General features: G+C 44.7%; 1 protein-coding gene across 7 annotated transcripts in view; it reads right to left on the reverse strand.

The window, feature by feature from the left end:
- LOC137378521 (syntaphilin-like) overlaps positions 1 to 15,701 on the reverse strand; it is a 117,635-nt gene that overhangs the window by 48,349 nt on the left and 53,585 nt on the right. For all 7 annotated transcript variants that reach the window (XM_068048866.1, XM_068048862.1, XM_068048863.1 and 4 more), the window contains one exon: positions 13,857 to 14,066. In XM_068048866.1, the coding sequence (XP_067904967.1) occupies positions 13,857 to 14,066 (210 nt within the window). The remainder of the gene's footprint in view (positions 1 to 13,856; positions 14,067 to 15,701) is intronic.

Below are 15,701 nucleotides of genomic sequence, written 5' to 3' on the forward strand. Positions count from 1 at the left end.
AGATATGGCTAACATTACCGGCCGAGACACGGCTAACATTACCTACTGACAAATGGCTAACATTACCGACTGACAAACGGCGAACATTACCGACTTTCAAACAGCTAACATTACCGACTGACAAACAGCTAACATTACCGACTGAGACACGGCTAACATTACCGACTGAGACACGGCTAACATACCGACTAAGACACGGCTAACATTACCGACTGAGACACGGCTAACATTACCGACTGACAAACAACTAACATTACAGACGGAGTCCTGGCTAACATTACCGACTGACAAACGGCTAACATTACCGACAGACTTACAGCTAACATTACTGACTGAGAAACAGCTAACATTCCTGACTGACAAACAACTAACATTACTGACAGAGTCATGGCGAACATTACCGACTTATAAACGACTAACATTACCGACTGACAAACGGCTAACATTACCGACCGAGACATGGCTAACTTTAACAACTGAGACACGGCTAACATTACCGACTGACAAACGGCTAACATTACCGACTGACAAACGGCTAACATTACCGACTGACAAACGGCTAACATTACCGACTGAGAAACAGCTAACATTACCGACTGACAAACGGCTAACATTACCGACTGAGACACGGCTAACATTACCAACTGACTTACAGCTAACATTACTGACTATGAAAGAGCTAACATTCCCGACTGACACACAACTAACATGACTGACAGAGTCATGGCTAACATTACCGACTGACAAACGGCTAACATTACCGACTGACAGCTAACATTACTAACTGAGAAACGGCTAACATTACCGACTGACAAACAACTAACATTCCCGACATACAAACGACTAACATTAGCGACTGACCAACGGCTAGCATTACCGACTGAGAAACGGATAAAATTCCCAACTGACAAACAACTAACATTACTGACGGAGTCATAGCTAACATTACCGACTTATAAACGACTAACATTACCAACTGACAAACGGCTAACATTATCAAATGAGACACGGTTAAAATTACTGACTGACAATCGGCTCAAATTAATGACTGATACACAGTTAACAGTACCGACTGACAAACGGCTAACATTCCCGACTGAGACACGGTTAACATTACTGACTGACAAACGGCTAAAATTAATGACTGATACACGGTTAACATTACTGACTGACAAACCGGTAACATTACTGACTAACAAACAGCTAACATTACCGACTGAGACATGGCTAACAATATCGACCGAGACACGGCTAACATTAGCAACTGACAAACGGTTAACATTACCGACCGAGACATGGCTAACATTACCGACTGACAAATGGCTAACATTACCGACTGAGACACGGCTAACATTACCGACTGACAAACAAATAACATTACAGACGGAGTCATGGCTAACATTACCGACTGACAAACGGCTAACATTACCGACTGACAGCTAACATTACTAACTGAGAAACGGCTAACATTACCGACTGACAAACAACTAACATTCCCGACATACAAACGACTAACATTAGCGACTGACCAACGGCTAGCATTACCGACTGAGAAACGGATAAAATTCACAACTGACAAACAACTAACATTACTGACGGAGTCATAGCTAACATTACCGACTTATAAACGACTAACATTACCGACTGACAAATGGCTAACATTACCGACTGAGACACGGCTAACATTACCGACTGACAAACAGCTAACATTACCGACTGAGACATGGCTAACATTACCGACTGACAAACGGCTAAAATTACCGACTGAGACATGGCTAACATTGCCGACTGACAAACGGTTAACATTACTGACTGAGACACGGCTAACATTACCAACTGACAAACGGCTAACATTACCGACTGACAAACGGCTAAAATTACCGACTGAGAAACGGCTAACATTACCGACTGACAAATGACAAACATTATCGACTTTGACAAGGCTAACATTACTGACTGACAAATGGCTAAAATTACCAAAGAAGAAACGGCTAACATTACCAACTGAAAATGGCTAACATTACCGACTGACGAACGACTAACATTACCGACTGAGACACGGCTAACATTACCCACTGACAAACGGCTAACATTACCGACCGAGACACGGCTAACATTACCGACTGAGACATGGCTAACATTACCGACTGACAAACGGCTAAAATTAATGACTGATACACGACTAACATTACCGACTGACAAACGGCTACAATTAATGACTGATACACGGTTAACATTACTGACTGACAAACCGCTAACATTACCGACTGAGACATGGCTAACAATATCGACCGAGACACGGCTAACTTTACCGACTGACAAACAGCTAACATTCCCGACCGAGAAACGGCTAACTTTACCGACTGACAAATGGCAAACATTACCGACTGACAAACGGCTAACATTACCAACTGAGACACGGTTAAAATTACTGACTGACAAACGGCTCAAATTAATGACTGATACACGGTTAACATTCCCGACTGACAAACGGCTAAAGTTACCGACTGAGAAACGGCTAACATTACCGACTGACAAACGGCTAACATTACCAACTCAGAGAAGGCTAACATTACCGACTGACAAATGGCTAACATTACCGACTGACAAATGGCTAACATTACAAAACAAGACACGGCTAACATTACCAACTGAAAATGGCTAACATTACCGACTGACAAATGGCTAACATTACCGACTGACGAACGGCTAACATTACCGACTGAGACACGGCTAACATTACCGACTGAAAAACGGCTAACATTACCGACCGAGACATGGCTAACTTTAACAACCGAGACACGGCTAACATTCCCGACTGAGACATGGCTAACATTACCGACTGACAAACGGCTAACATTACCGACTGACAAACGGCGATCATTACCGACCGAGACACGGCTAACATTACCGACCGAGACACGGCTAACATTACCGACTGACAAATGGCAAACATTACTGACTGAGATATGGCTAACATTACCGGCCGAGACACGGCTAACATTACCTACTGACAAATGGCTAACATTACCGACTGACAAACGGCGAACATTACCGACTTTCAAACAGCTAACATTACCGACTGACAAACAGCTAACATTACCGACTGAGACACGGCTAACATTACCGACTGAGACACGGCTAACATACCGACTAAGACACGGCTAACATTACCGACTGAGACACGGCTAACATTACCGACTGACAAACAACTAACATTACAGACGGAGTCCTGGCTAACATTACCGACTGACAAACGGCTAACATTACCGACAGACTTACAGCTAACATTACTGACTGAGAAACAGCTAACATTCCTGACTGACAATCAACTAACATTACTGACAGAGTCATGGCGAACATTACCGACTTATAAACGACTAACATTACCGACTGACAAACGGCTAACATTACCGACCGAGACATGGCTAACTTTAACAACTGAGACACGGCTAACATTACCGACTGACAAACAGCTAACATTACCGACTGACAAACGGCTAACATTACCGACTGACAAACGGCTAACATTACCGACTGACAAACGGCTAACATTACCGACTGAGAAACAGCTAACATTACCGACTGACAAACGGCTAACATTACCGACTGAGACACGGCTAACATTACCAACTGACTTACAGCTAACATTACTGACTATGAAAGAGCTAACATTCCCGACTGACACACAACTAACATTACTGACAGAGTCATGGCTAACATTACCGACTGACAAACGGCTAACATTACCGACTGACAGCTAACATTACTAACTGAGAAACGGCTAACATTACCGACTGACAAACAACTAACATTCCCGACATACAAACGACTAACATTAGCGACTGACCAACGGCTAGCATTACCGACTGAGAAACGGATAAAATTCCCAACTGACAAACAACTAACATTACTGACGGAGTCATAGTTAACATTACCGACTATTAAACGACTAACATTACCGACTGACAAACGGCTAACATTACCGACTGAGACACGGTTAACATTACTGACTGAGACACGGCTAACATTACCGACTGACAAACGGCTAACATTACCGACTGACAAACGGCTAACATTACCGACTTTGACAAGGCTAACATTACCGACTGACAAATGGCTAACATTACTGACTGACAAATGGCTAACATTATCAAAGAAGACACGGCTAACATTACCGACTGACAAATGGCTAACATTACCGACTGACAAACGGCTAACATTACCGACTGACAGCTAACATTACTAACTGAGAAACGGCTAACATTACCGACTGACAAACAACTAACATTCCCGACATACAAACGACTAACATTAGCGACTGACCAACGGCTAGCATTACCGACTGAGAAACGGATAAAATTCCCAACTGACAAACAACTAACATTACTGACGGAGTCATAGTTAACATTACCGACTTATAAACGACTAACATTACCGACTGAGACACGGCTAACATTACCGACTGAGACACGGTTAACATTACTGACTGAGACACGGCTAACATTACCTACTGACAAACGGCTAACATTACCGACTGACAAACGGCTAACATTACCGACTTTGACAAGGCTAACATTACCGACTGACAAATGGCTAACATTACTGACTGACAAATGGCTAACATTATCAAAGAAGACACGGCTAACAATACCAACTGAAAATGGCTAACATTACCGACTGACGAACGACTAACATTACCGGCTGAGACACGGCTAACATTACCGACTGACAAACAACTAACATTACAGACGGAGTCCTGGCTAACATTACCGACTGACAAACGGCTAACATTACCGACAGACTTCCAGCTAACATTACTGACTGAGAAACAGCTAACATTCCTGACTGACAAACAACTAACATTACTGACAGAGTCATGGCTAACATTACCGACTGACAAACGGCTAACATTACCGACTGACAAACAGATAACATTACTAACTGAGAAACGGCTAACATTCCCAACTGACAAACAACTAACATTACTGACGGAGTCATGGCGAACATTACCGACTTATAAACGACTAACATTACCGACTGACAAACGGCTAACATTACCGACTGAGACACGGCTAACATTACCGACTGACAAACAGCTAACATTACCGACTGACAAACGGCTAACATTACCGACTGACAAACGGCTAACATTACCGACTGAGAAACAGCTAACATTACCGACTGACAAACGGCTAACATTACCGACTGAGACACGGCTAACATTACCCACTGACTTACAGCTAACATTACTGACTGAGAAAGAGCTAACATTCCCGACTGACAAACAACTAACATTACTGACAGAGTCATGGCTAACATTACCGACTGACAAACGGCTAACATTACCGACTGACAAACAGCTAACATTCCCGACATACAAACGACTAACATTAGCGACTGACCAACGGCTAGCACTACCGACTGAGAAACGGATAAAATTCCCAACTGACAAACAACTAACATTACTGACGGAGTCATAGTTAACATTACCGACTTATAAACGACTAACATTACCGACTGACAAACGGCTAAAATTACCGACTGAGACACGGTTAACATTACCTACTAACAAACGGTTAACATTACTGACTGAGACACGGCTAACATTACCAACTGACAAACGGCTAACATTACCGACTGACAAACGGCTAACATTACCGACTTTGACAAGGCTAACATTACCGACTTTGACAAGGCTAACATTACCGACTGACAAATGGCTAACATTACTGACTGACAAATGGCTAACATTATCAAAGAAGACACGGCTAACAATACCAACTGAAAATGGCTAACATTACCGACTGACGAACGACTAACATTACCGACTGAGACACGGCTAACATTACCTACTGACAAACGGCTAACATTACCGACCGAGACACGGCTAACATTACCGACTGAAAAACGGCTAAAATTAATGACTGATACACGACTAACATTACCAACTGACAAACGGCTAACATTACCAACTGCGACACAGTTAAAATTACTGACTGACAAATGGCTCAAATTAATGACTGATACACGGTTAACATTACCGACTGACAAACGGCACACATTCCCGACTGAGACACGGTTAACATTACTGACTGACAAACGGCTAAAGTTCATGACTGATACACGGTTAACATTACTGACTTGCAAACGGCTAACATTACTGACTGACAAACGGCTAAAGTTCATGACTGATACACGGTTAACATTACTGACTTGCAAACGGCTAACATTACTGACTGACAAACGGCTATAATTAATGACTGATACACGGTTAACATGACTGACTGACAAACCGCTTACTTACTGACTGACAAACAGCTAACATTACCGACCGAGACATGGCTAACATTACCGACCGAGACACGGCTAACATTACCGACCGAGACACGGCTAACATTACCGACCGAGACACGGCTAACATTCCCGACTGAGACATGGCTAACATTACCGACTGAGACATGGCTAACTTTACCAACCGAGACACGGCTAACATTACCGACTGACAAACGACTATCATAACCGACCGAGACACGGCTAACTTTACCAAACGAGACACGGCTAACATTCCTGACTGAGACATGGCTAACATTACCGACTGACAAATGGCTAACATTACCAACTGAGACACGGTTAACATTACTGACTGACAAACAGCTAAAATTAATGACTGATACACGGTTAACATTACCGACTGACAAACAGCTCACATTACTGACTTGCAAACGGCTAACATTACCGACTGACAAACAGCTAACATTACTGACTGACAAACAGCTAACATTACCGACTGACAAACAGCTAACATTACCGACTGAGACACGGCTAACATTACCGACCGAGACACGGCTAACATTACCGACCGAGACACGGCTAACATTACCGACTGACAAATGGCTAACATTACTGACTGATACAGGGTTAACATTACTGACTGACAAACAGCTAACATTACCGACTGACAAATGGCTAACATTACCGACTGACAAATGGCTAACATTACCAAACAAGACAGGGCTAACATTACCAACTGAAAATGGCTAACATTACCGACTGACAAATGGCTAACATTACCAAACGAGACACGGCTAACATTACCGACTGACAAACAGCTACAATTACCGACTGAGACACGGATAACATTATCCACTGACAAACGGCTAACATTACCGACTGAGACACGGCTAACATTACCGACTGACAAACGGCTAACATTACCGACTGAGACACGGCTAACATTACCGACTGACCAACAGCTACAATTACCGACTCATAAATGGCTATCATTACCGACTGAGACACGGCTAACATTACCGACTGACAAACGGCTAACTTACCGACTGACAAATGGCTAACATTACCGACCAAGACACGGTTGACATTACCGACTGACAAATGGCTAACATTATCCACTGACAAACAGCTAACATTACCAACTGAGACACGGCTAACATTACCGACTGACAAATGGTTAACATTACCGACTGACAAACAGCTAACATTACCGACTGACAAACGGCTAACATTACCGACTGACAAACGGCTAACATTACCGACTGACAAATGGCTAACATTACCGACTGACAAATGGCTATCATTACCGACCGAGACACGGCTAACATTACCGACCGAGACACGGCTAACATTACCGACTGACAAAGGGCTAACATCACCGACTGACAAAAGCTACAATTACCGACTCATAAATGGCTATCATTACCGACTGAGACACGGATAACATTATCCAATGACAAATGGCTAACATTACCGACTGACTAACAGCTAAAATTGCCGTCTGAGACACGGCTAATGTTACCGACTGACAAACAGCCACAATTACCGACTGACAAACGGCTAACATAACCGATTACACACGGCTAACATTACCGACTGAGCCACGGTTAACATTACTGACCGAGACACGGCTAACATTACCGACTGACAAATGGCTAACATCACCGACTGACAAACAGCTACAATTACCGACTGAGACACAGATAACATTATTCACTGACAAACGGCTAACATTACCAACCGAGACACGGCTAACATTCCCTACTGACAAACTGTTAACATTCCCGACTGAGACATGGTTAACATTCCCGATTGAGACATGGCTAACATTCCCTACTGACAAACTGTTAACATTCCTGACTGAGACATGGCTAACATTCCCGATTGAGACATGGCTAACATTCCCTACTGACAAACTGTTAACATTCCCGACTGGGACACGGCTAACATTTCCGATGGAGACATGGCTTACATTCCCTACTGACAAACTGTTAACATTCCCGACTGGGACACGGCTAACATTCCCGATTGAGATACGGCTAACATAACCAACTGAGACACGGCTAACATTCCCGATTGAGATACGGCTAACATTACCGACTGAGACATGGCTAACATTCCCGATTGAGATACGGCTAACATTCCCGATTGAGATACGGCTAACATTACCGACTGAGACATGGCTAACATTCCCGATTGAGATACGGCTAACATTACCGACTGAGACATGGCTAACATTCCCGATTGAGATACGGCTAACATTCCCGATTGAGATACGGCTAACATTACCGACTGGGACACGGCTAACATTCCCGATTGAGATACGGCTAACATAACCAACTGAGACACGGCTAACATTCCCGATTGAGATACGGCTAACATTACCGACTGAGACATGGCTAACATTCCCGATTGAGATACGGCTAACATTCCCGATTGAGATACGGCTAACATTACCGACTGAGACATGGCTAACATTCCCGATTGAGATACGGCTAACATTACCGACTGAGACATGGCTAACATTCCTGATTGAGACACGGCTAACATTCCCAATTGAGATACGGCTAACATTCCCGATTGAGATACGGCTAACATTCCCGACTGAGATACAGCTAACATTACCAACTGAGACACGGCTAACATTCCCGATTGAGACGCGGCCAACATTCCCTACTGACAAACTGTTAACATTCCCGACTGAGACACGGCTAACATTCCCGACTGAGACACGGCTAACATTCCCGACTGAGACACGGCTAACATTCCCTACTGACAAACTGTTAACATTCCCGACTGGGACACGGCTAACATTTCCGATGGAGACATGGCTTACATTCCCGATTGAGATACGGCTAACATTACCGACTGAGAAGCGGATAACATTACCGACTGAGACACGGCTAACATTACCGATTGAGATACGGCTAACATAACCAACTGAGACACGGCTAACATTCCCGATTGAGATACGGCTAACATTACCGACTGAGACACGGCTATCATTATCAACCGAGACATGGTTAACATTACCAACCGAGACACAGCTAACTTTACCGACTGACAAACAGCTCACATTACCAACTGACTAATGGCTAACATTATCGACTGACAAATGGCTAATATTACTGACTGAGACACGGCTAACATTCCCGATTGAGACATGGCTTACATTCCCTACTGACAAACTGTTAACATTCCCGACTGAGACACGGCTAACATTCCCGATTGAGGTACGGCTAACATTACCGACTGAGAAACGGATAACATTACCGACTGAGAAACGGATAACATTACCGACTGAGACACGGCTATCATTATCAACCGAGACATGGTTAACATTACCAACCGAGACACAGCTAACTTTACCGACTGACAAACAGCTCACATTACCAACTGACTAATGGCTAACATTATCGACTGACAAATGGCTAATATTACTGACTGAGACACGGCTAACATTCCCAATTGAGATACGGCTAACATTCCCGATTGAGATACGGTTAACATTCCCGACTGAGATACAGCTAACATTACCAACTGAGACACGGCTAACATTCCCGATTGAGACACGGCTAACATTCCCTACTGACAAACTGTTAACATTCCCGACTGAGACACTGCTAACATTCCCGACTGAGACACGGCTAACATTCCCTACTGACAAACTGTTAACATTCCCGACTGAGACACGGCTAACATTCCCGACCAAGACACGGCTATCATAACCGACTGACAAATGGCTAACATTATCCACTGACAAACGGCGAACATTCCCGACTGAGACACTGCTAACATTCCCGATTGAGATACGGCTAACATTACCGACTGAGACATGGCTAACATTCCCGATTGAGACACGGCTAACATTCCCAATTGAGATACGGCTAACATTCCCGATTGAGATACGGTTAACATTCCCAATTGAGACACGGCTAACATTCCCTGCTGACAAACTGTTAACATTCCCGACTGAGACATGGCTAACATTCCCGATTGAGACATGGCTAACATTCCCTACTGACAAACTGTTATCATTCCCGACTGGGACACGGCTAACATTTCCGATGGAGACATGGCTTACATTCCCTACTGACAAACTGTTAACATTCCCGACTGGGACACGGCTAACATTCCCGATTGAGATACGGCTAACATAACCAACTGAGACACGGCTAACATTCCCGATTGAGATACGGCTAACATTACCAACTGAGACATGGCTAACATTCCCGATTGAGATACGGCTAACATTCCCGATTGAGATACGGCTAACATTACCGACTGAGACACGGCTAACATTCCCGATTGAGACACGGCTAACATTCCCAATTGAGACACGGCTAACATTCCCAATTGAGATACGGCTAACATTCCCGATTGAGATACGGTTAACATTACCGACTGAGACATGGCTAACATTCCCGATTGAGACACGGCTAACATTCCCGATTGAGATACGGTTAACATTCCCGACTGAGATACAGCTAACATTACCAACTGCGACACGGCTAACATTCCCGATTGAGACACGGCTAACATTCCCTACTGACAAACTGTTAAAATTCCCGACTGGGACACGGCTAACATTTCCGATGGAGACATGGCTTACATTCCCTACTGACAAACTGTTAACATTCCCGACTGAGACACTGCTAACATTCCCGACTGAGACACGGCTAACATTCCCTACTGACAAACTGTTAGAATTCCCGACTGGGACACGGCTAACATTTCCGATGGAGACATGGCTTACATTCCCTACTGAGAAACGGCTAACATTACCGACTGAGACACGGATAACATTATCAACCGAGACATGGCTAACATTACCGACTGACAAACAGCTCACATTACCAACTGACTAATGGCTAACATTATCGACTGACAAATGGCTAATATTACTGACTGAGACACGGCTAACATTCCCGATTGAGACACGGCTAACATTCCCTACTGACAAACTGTTAACATTCCCGACTGGGACACGGCTAACATTCCCGATTGAGACATGGCTTACATTCCCTACTGACAAACTGTTAACATTCCCGACTGAGCCATGGCTAACATTTCCGATTGAGATACGGCTAACATAACCAACTGAGACATGGCTAACATTCCCGATTGAGATACTGCTAACATTCCCTACTGACAAACTGTTAACATTCCCGACTGGGACACGGCTAACATTCCCGATTGAGATACGGCTAACATTACCAACTGAGACACGGCTAACATTCCCGATTGAGACACGGCTAACATTCCCGATTGAGATATGGCTAACATTACCGACTGAGACATGGCTAACATTCCCGATTGAGATATGGCTAACATTACCGACTGAGACATGGCTAACATTCCCGATTGAGACACGGCTAACATTCCCGATTGAGACACGGCTAACATTCCCTACTGACAAACTGTTAACATTCCCGACTGAGACACTGCTAACATTCCCGACTGAGACTCGGCTAACATTCCCTACTGACAAACTGTTAACATTCCCGACTGAGACACGGCTAATATTCCCGACAAAGACACGGCTATCATAACCGACTGACAAATGGCTAACATTATCCACTGACAAACGGCGAACATTCCCGACTGAGACATGGCTAACATTCCCGATTGAGATACGGCTAACATTACCGACTGAGACATGGCTAACATTCCCGATTGAGACACGGCTAACATTCCCAATTGAGATACGGCTAACATTCCCGATTGAGATACGGTTAACATTCCCGATTGAGACACGGCTAACATTCCCAATTGAGATACGGCTAACATTCCCGATTGAGATACTGCTAACATTACCGATTGAGACATGGCTAACATTCCCGATTGAGACACGGCTAACATTCCCAATTGAGATACGGCTAACATTCCCAATTGAGATACAGCTAACATTACCAACTGAGACACGACTAACATTCCCTGCTGACAAACTGTTAACATTCCCGACTGAGACACTGCTAACATTCCCAACTGAGACACGGCTAACATTCCCTACTGACAAACTGTTAACATTCCCGACTGAGACACGGCTAACATTCCCGACCAAGACACGGCTAACATAACCGACTGACAAATGGCTAACATTATCCACTGACAAACGGCGAACATTCCCGACTGAGACACTGCTAACATTCCCGACTGAGACACGGCTAACATTCCCTACTGACAAACTGTTAACATTACCAACTGAGACACGACTAACATTACCGACTGACAAATGGCTAACATTACCGACTGACAAATGGCTAACATTACCGACCGAGACACGGCTAACATTACCGACTGACAAAGGGCTAACATCACCGACTGACAAACAGCTACAATTACAGACTCATAAATGGCTATCATTACCGACTGAGACACGGATAACATTATCCAATGACAAATGGCTAACATTACCGACTGACTAACAGCTAAAATTACTGTCTGAGACACGGCTAATGTTACCGACTGGCAAACAGCCACAATTACCGACTGACAAACGGCTAACATAACCGATTAGACACGGCTAACATTACCGACTGAGCCACGGTTAACATTACTGACCGAGACACGGCTAACATTACCGACTGACAAATGGCTAACATCACCGACTGACAAACAGCTACAATTACCGACTGAGACATGGATAACATTACCGACTGAGGCACGGCTATCATTATCAACCGAGACATGGCTAACATTACCAACCGAGACACGGCTAACCTTACCGACTGACAAACAGCTCACATTACCAACTGACTAATGGCTAACATTATCGACTGACAAATGGCTAATATTACTGACTGAGACACGGCTAACATTCCCGATTGAGACATGGCTTACATTCCCTACTGACAAACGGTTAACATTCCCGACTGGGACACGGCTAACATTCCCGATTGATATACGGCTAACATTCCCGATTGATATACGGCTAACATTCCCGATTGATATACGGCTAACATTCCCAATTGAGATACGGCTAATATTACCGACTGAGACATGGCTAACATTCCCAATTGAGATATGGTTAACATTCCCGACTGAGACACGGCTAACATTCCCGATTAAGACACGGCTAAATTCTCGATTGAGACACGGCTAACATTCCCGATTGAGACACGGCTAACATTACCAACTGAGATACGGCTAACATTCCCTACTGACAAATTGTTAACATTCCCGACTGAGACACAGCTAACATTCCCGACTGAGACACGGCTAACATTACCAACTGAGACACGGCTAACATTCCCGATTGAGACACGGCTAACATTCCCGATTGAGACACGGCTAACATTCCCGATTGAGATACGGCTAACATTCCCTACTGACAAACTGTTAACATTCCCGACTGAGACACGGCTAACACCGTCACACAGTGTAAACCGCAGCCAACATTTGTTTTGCGATCATTCCAATTTGCGAAGCTGCAGGAACTGGTTAACAGGCTCAGCATGGGCCACAAACCCACACCTCCCCTTTCCTCCCTCCTCTCCCTTCTCCCCATCCTCTCCCCCTCCCGCTCCTCATACAAGCGGCCTGGCGTCTCTTCCATTTACCTGGGGGTGGGGCTGCTATCGCTGCCCTTGTAGGAACCCGAGTTGCTGCTGCTGCTGAGGGAAGATGTAGCACAGCTGTCCCGTGGCCCGACCGGCGGGGAAGTGCGTCTGGAGGGCTGGAGGAGGGGCTGTGCCTCCTGCTGTGCTGAAGTTGTGGCAAGTGCCGATTTAAACAGGGAGGAGAAACCACTTCTTCCGTGAAAACCACGTCTACAGACAGGGGAAAGTGCACAATGAGAAGGTGAATCAGAACCCGTCATCCATTGAGAACGCACACAGCCTACAACAAATTAAACACAGACCAATCGGTTTGAATAAACACACCGAACTCAACTTTTCCCCACTGCAGAGATGTGAGAGCGAGACTCCTCTTCAGCAGCAAAAGATCATGATAGCCCAAAGTGTCTGGAACTCTGCAATCAAACAAGCTGCCTCCTCCCCTCCTCTCCACTCCCCTCCTCGCCCCTTCCCCGCAGCAGGGACTGCTCCTGACATTATTTGATTCCCCTTGCACTGTTCCTCATTAAAACTGCCAGGAATTTCTGTTTGGGATTATATTAACTGACCAAGAACTGTCTAGACAGGAGCTAATAATTATTAGTGGTGAAATAAAAAAGATTAGGAAATAGAGGCTTTTTTAAAGCACAAAGACTTAAACAGGCAGCAAAAATGCACCTTGCATTTGGCAGGCTGAATGTCACACAGCGTGGCATTTGTTTACACACTTGTATTCACTATTTTTACAAGAAGAAGTGCTGATGACATAAAGGGAGGACAATTTGGATATTTACTTTAAATAATAAAGTTGGAATTCTACTGCAAAGTCCCCAAGGCAGTATATACTACAGTAATTTACAACAGCTTCTTGTATACGGTTTCACAGAAATGCAGCTGATAGTTTGTCAGAATTACAGTATTACACTGCAGGGAAGTTAAAAAGCTTAGTCTTGCCATAAAGACACCTTCAATTGACACCTACAAACATTATAGCAACTGATGAATACACCAGCCAATCTTCAGTGTTTTTTTCCAGCACAGATCACTGAGTAGCAATCAGAAGGGGAGCCCTGGCTGAAAGATTTTCTCTCTCTCGACCAAGGCTGGCATGCTCTGTCTAGTTGTAACATTCTTATTACTGTCCAGCTGAGATCAGCTGACAGCACAAATTCAGGACAATGCCCAAGTGCACACTAAACAATGCAGTTAATCACTGCCATTGCAATAACCGTGACTCCCAAAACTAATAATCTAAAAATATTCAGCGAGTTATGATGATCTGGAATGCATCGCCTTAAAGGATGGTGAAAGCAGATTCAATAGTAACTTTCAAAAGGGAATTGGCTAAATACTTCAAAAGGAAGAATTTTCAGTCTTGTGATATGGGAGTGGGCAGCAGGAGCCAGCCACAGAGGCCTTGATTTTAACCAGCAGTTAAAATGTAGCGGGGTGGGGGACTAATCCAACTCACTTCCCGCCCAATCTGGCCGACTGCAACTTTAAATTGGAGGCAGCAACGACACTCATTCCAATCTGGCACTGTGCACTTTAAATATGCAAATTGGAGAGGCCTGGGACACATGGAGGGGAGGGGCGGGGCCTGGGTTACCTAGTGGGGGGGAGGAGCCTGGGACACACGATGGGGAGGAGCCTGGGACACCTGGGGAAGAGAGGGAGGAGCCTGGGACACCTGGAAGGTGGGAGGAGCCTGGGACACCTATGGAGGGAGGAGACTGGGACACCCATGGGGGGGAGGAGACTGGGACACCCCTGGGGGACAGCAGCTTGGGACACATGATGGGGAAGAGCCTGGGGAACTCCAGTCCGGGACACCCAGGATGGGAGGAG

This window comes from Heterodontus francisci, chromosome 16 (assembly GCF_036365525.1).
Source record: "Heterodontus francisci isolate sHetFra1 chromosome 16, sHetFra1.hap1, whole genome shotgun sequence".
NCBI lineage: Eukaryota > Metazoa > Chordata > Chondrichthyes > Heterodontiformes > Heterodontidae > Heterodontus > Heterodontus francisci.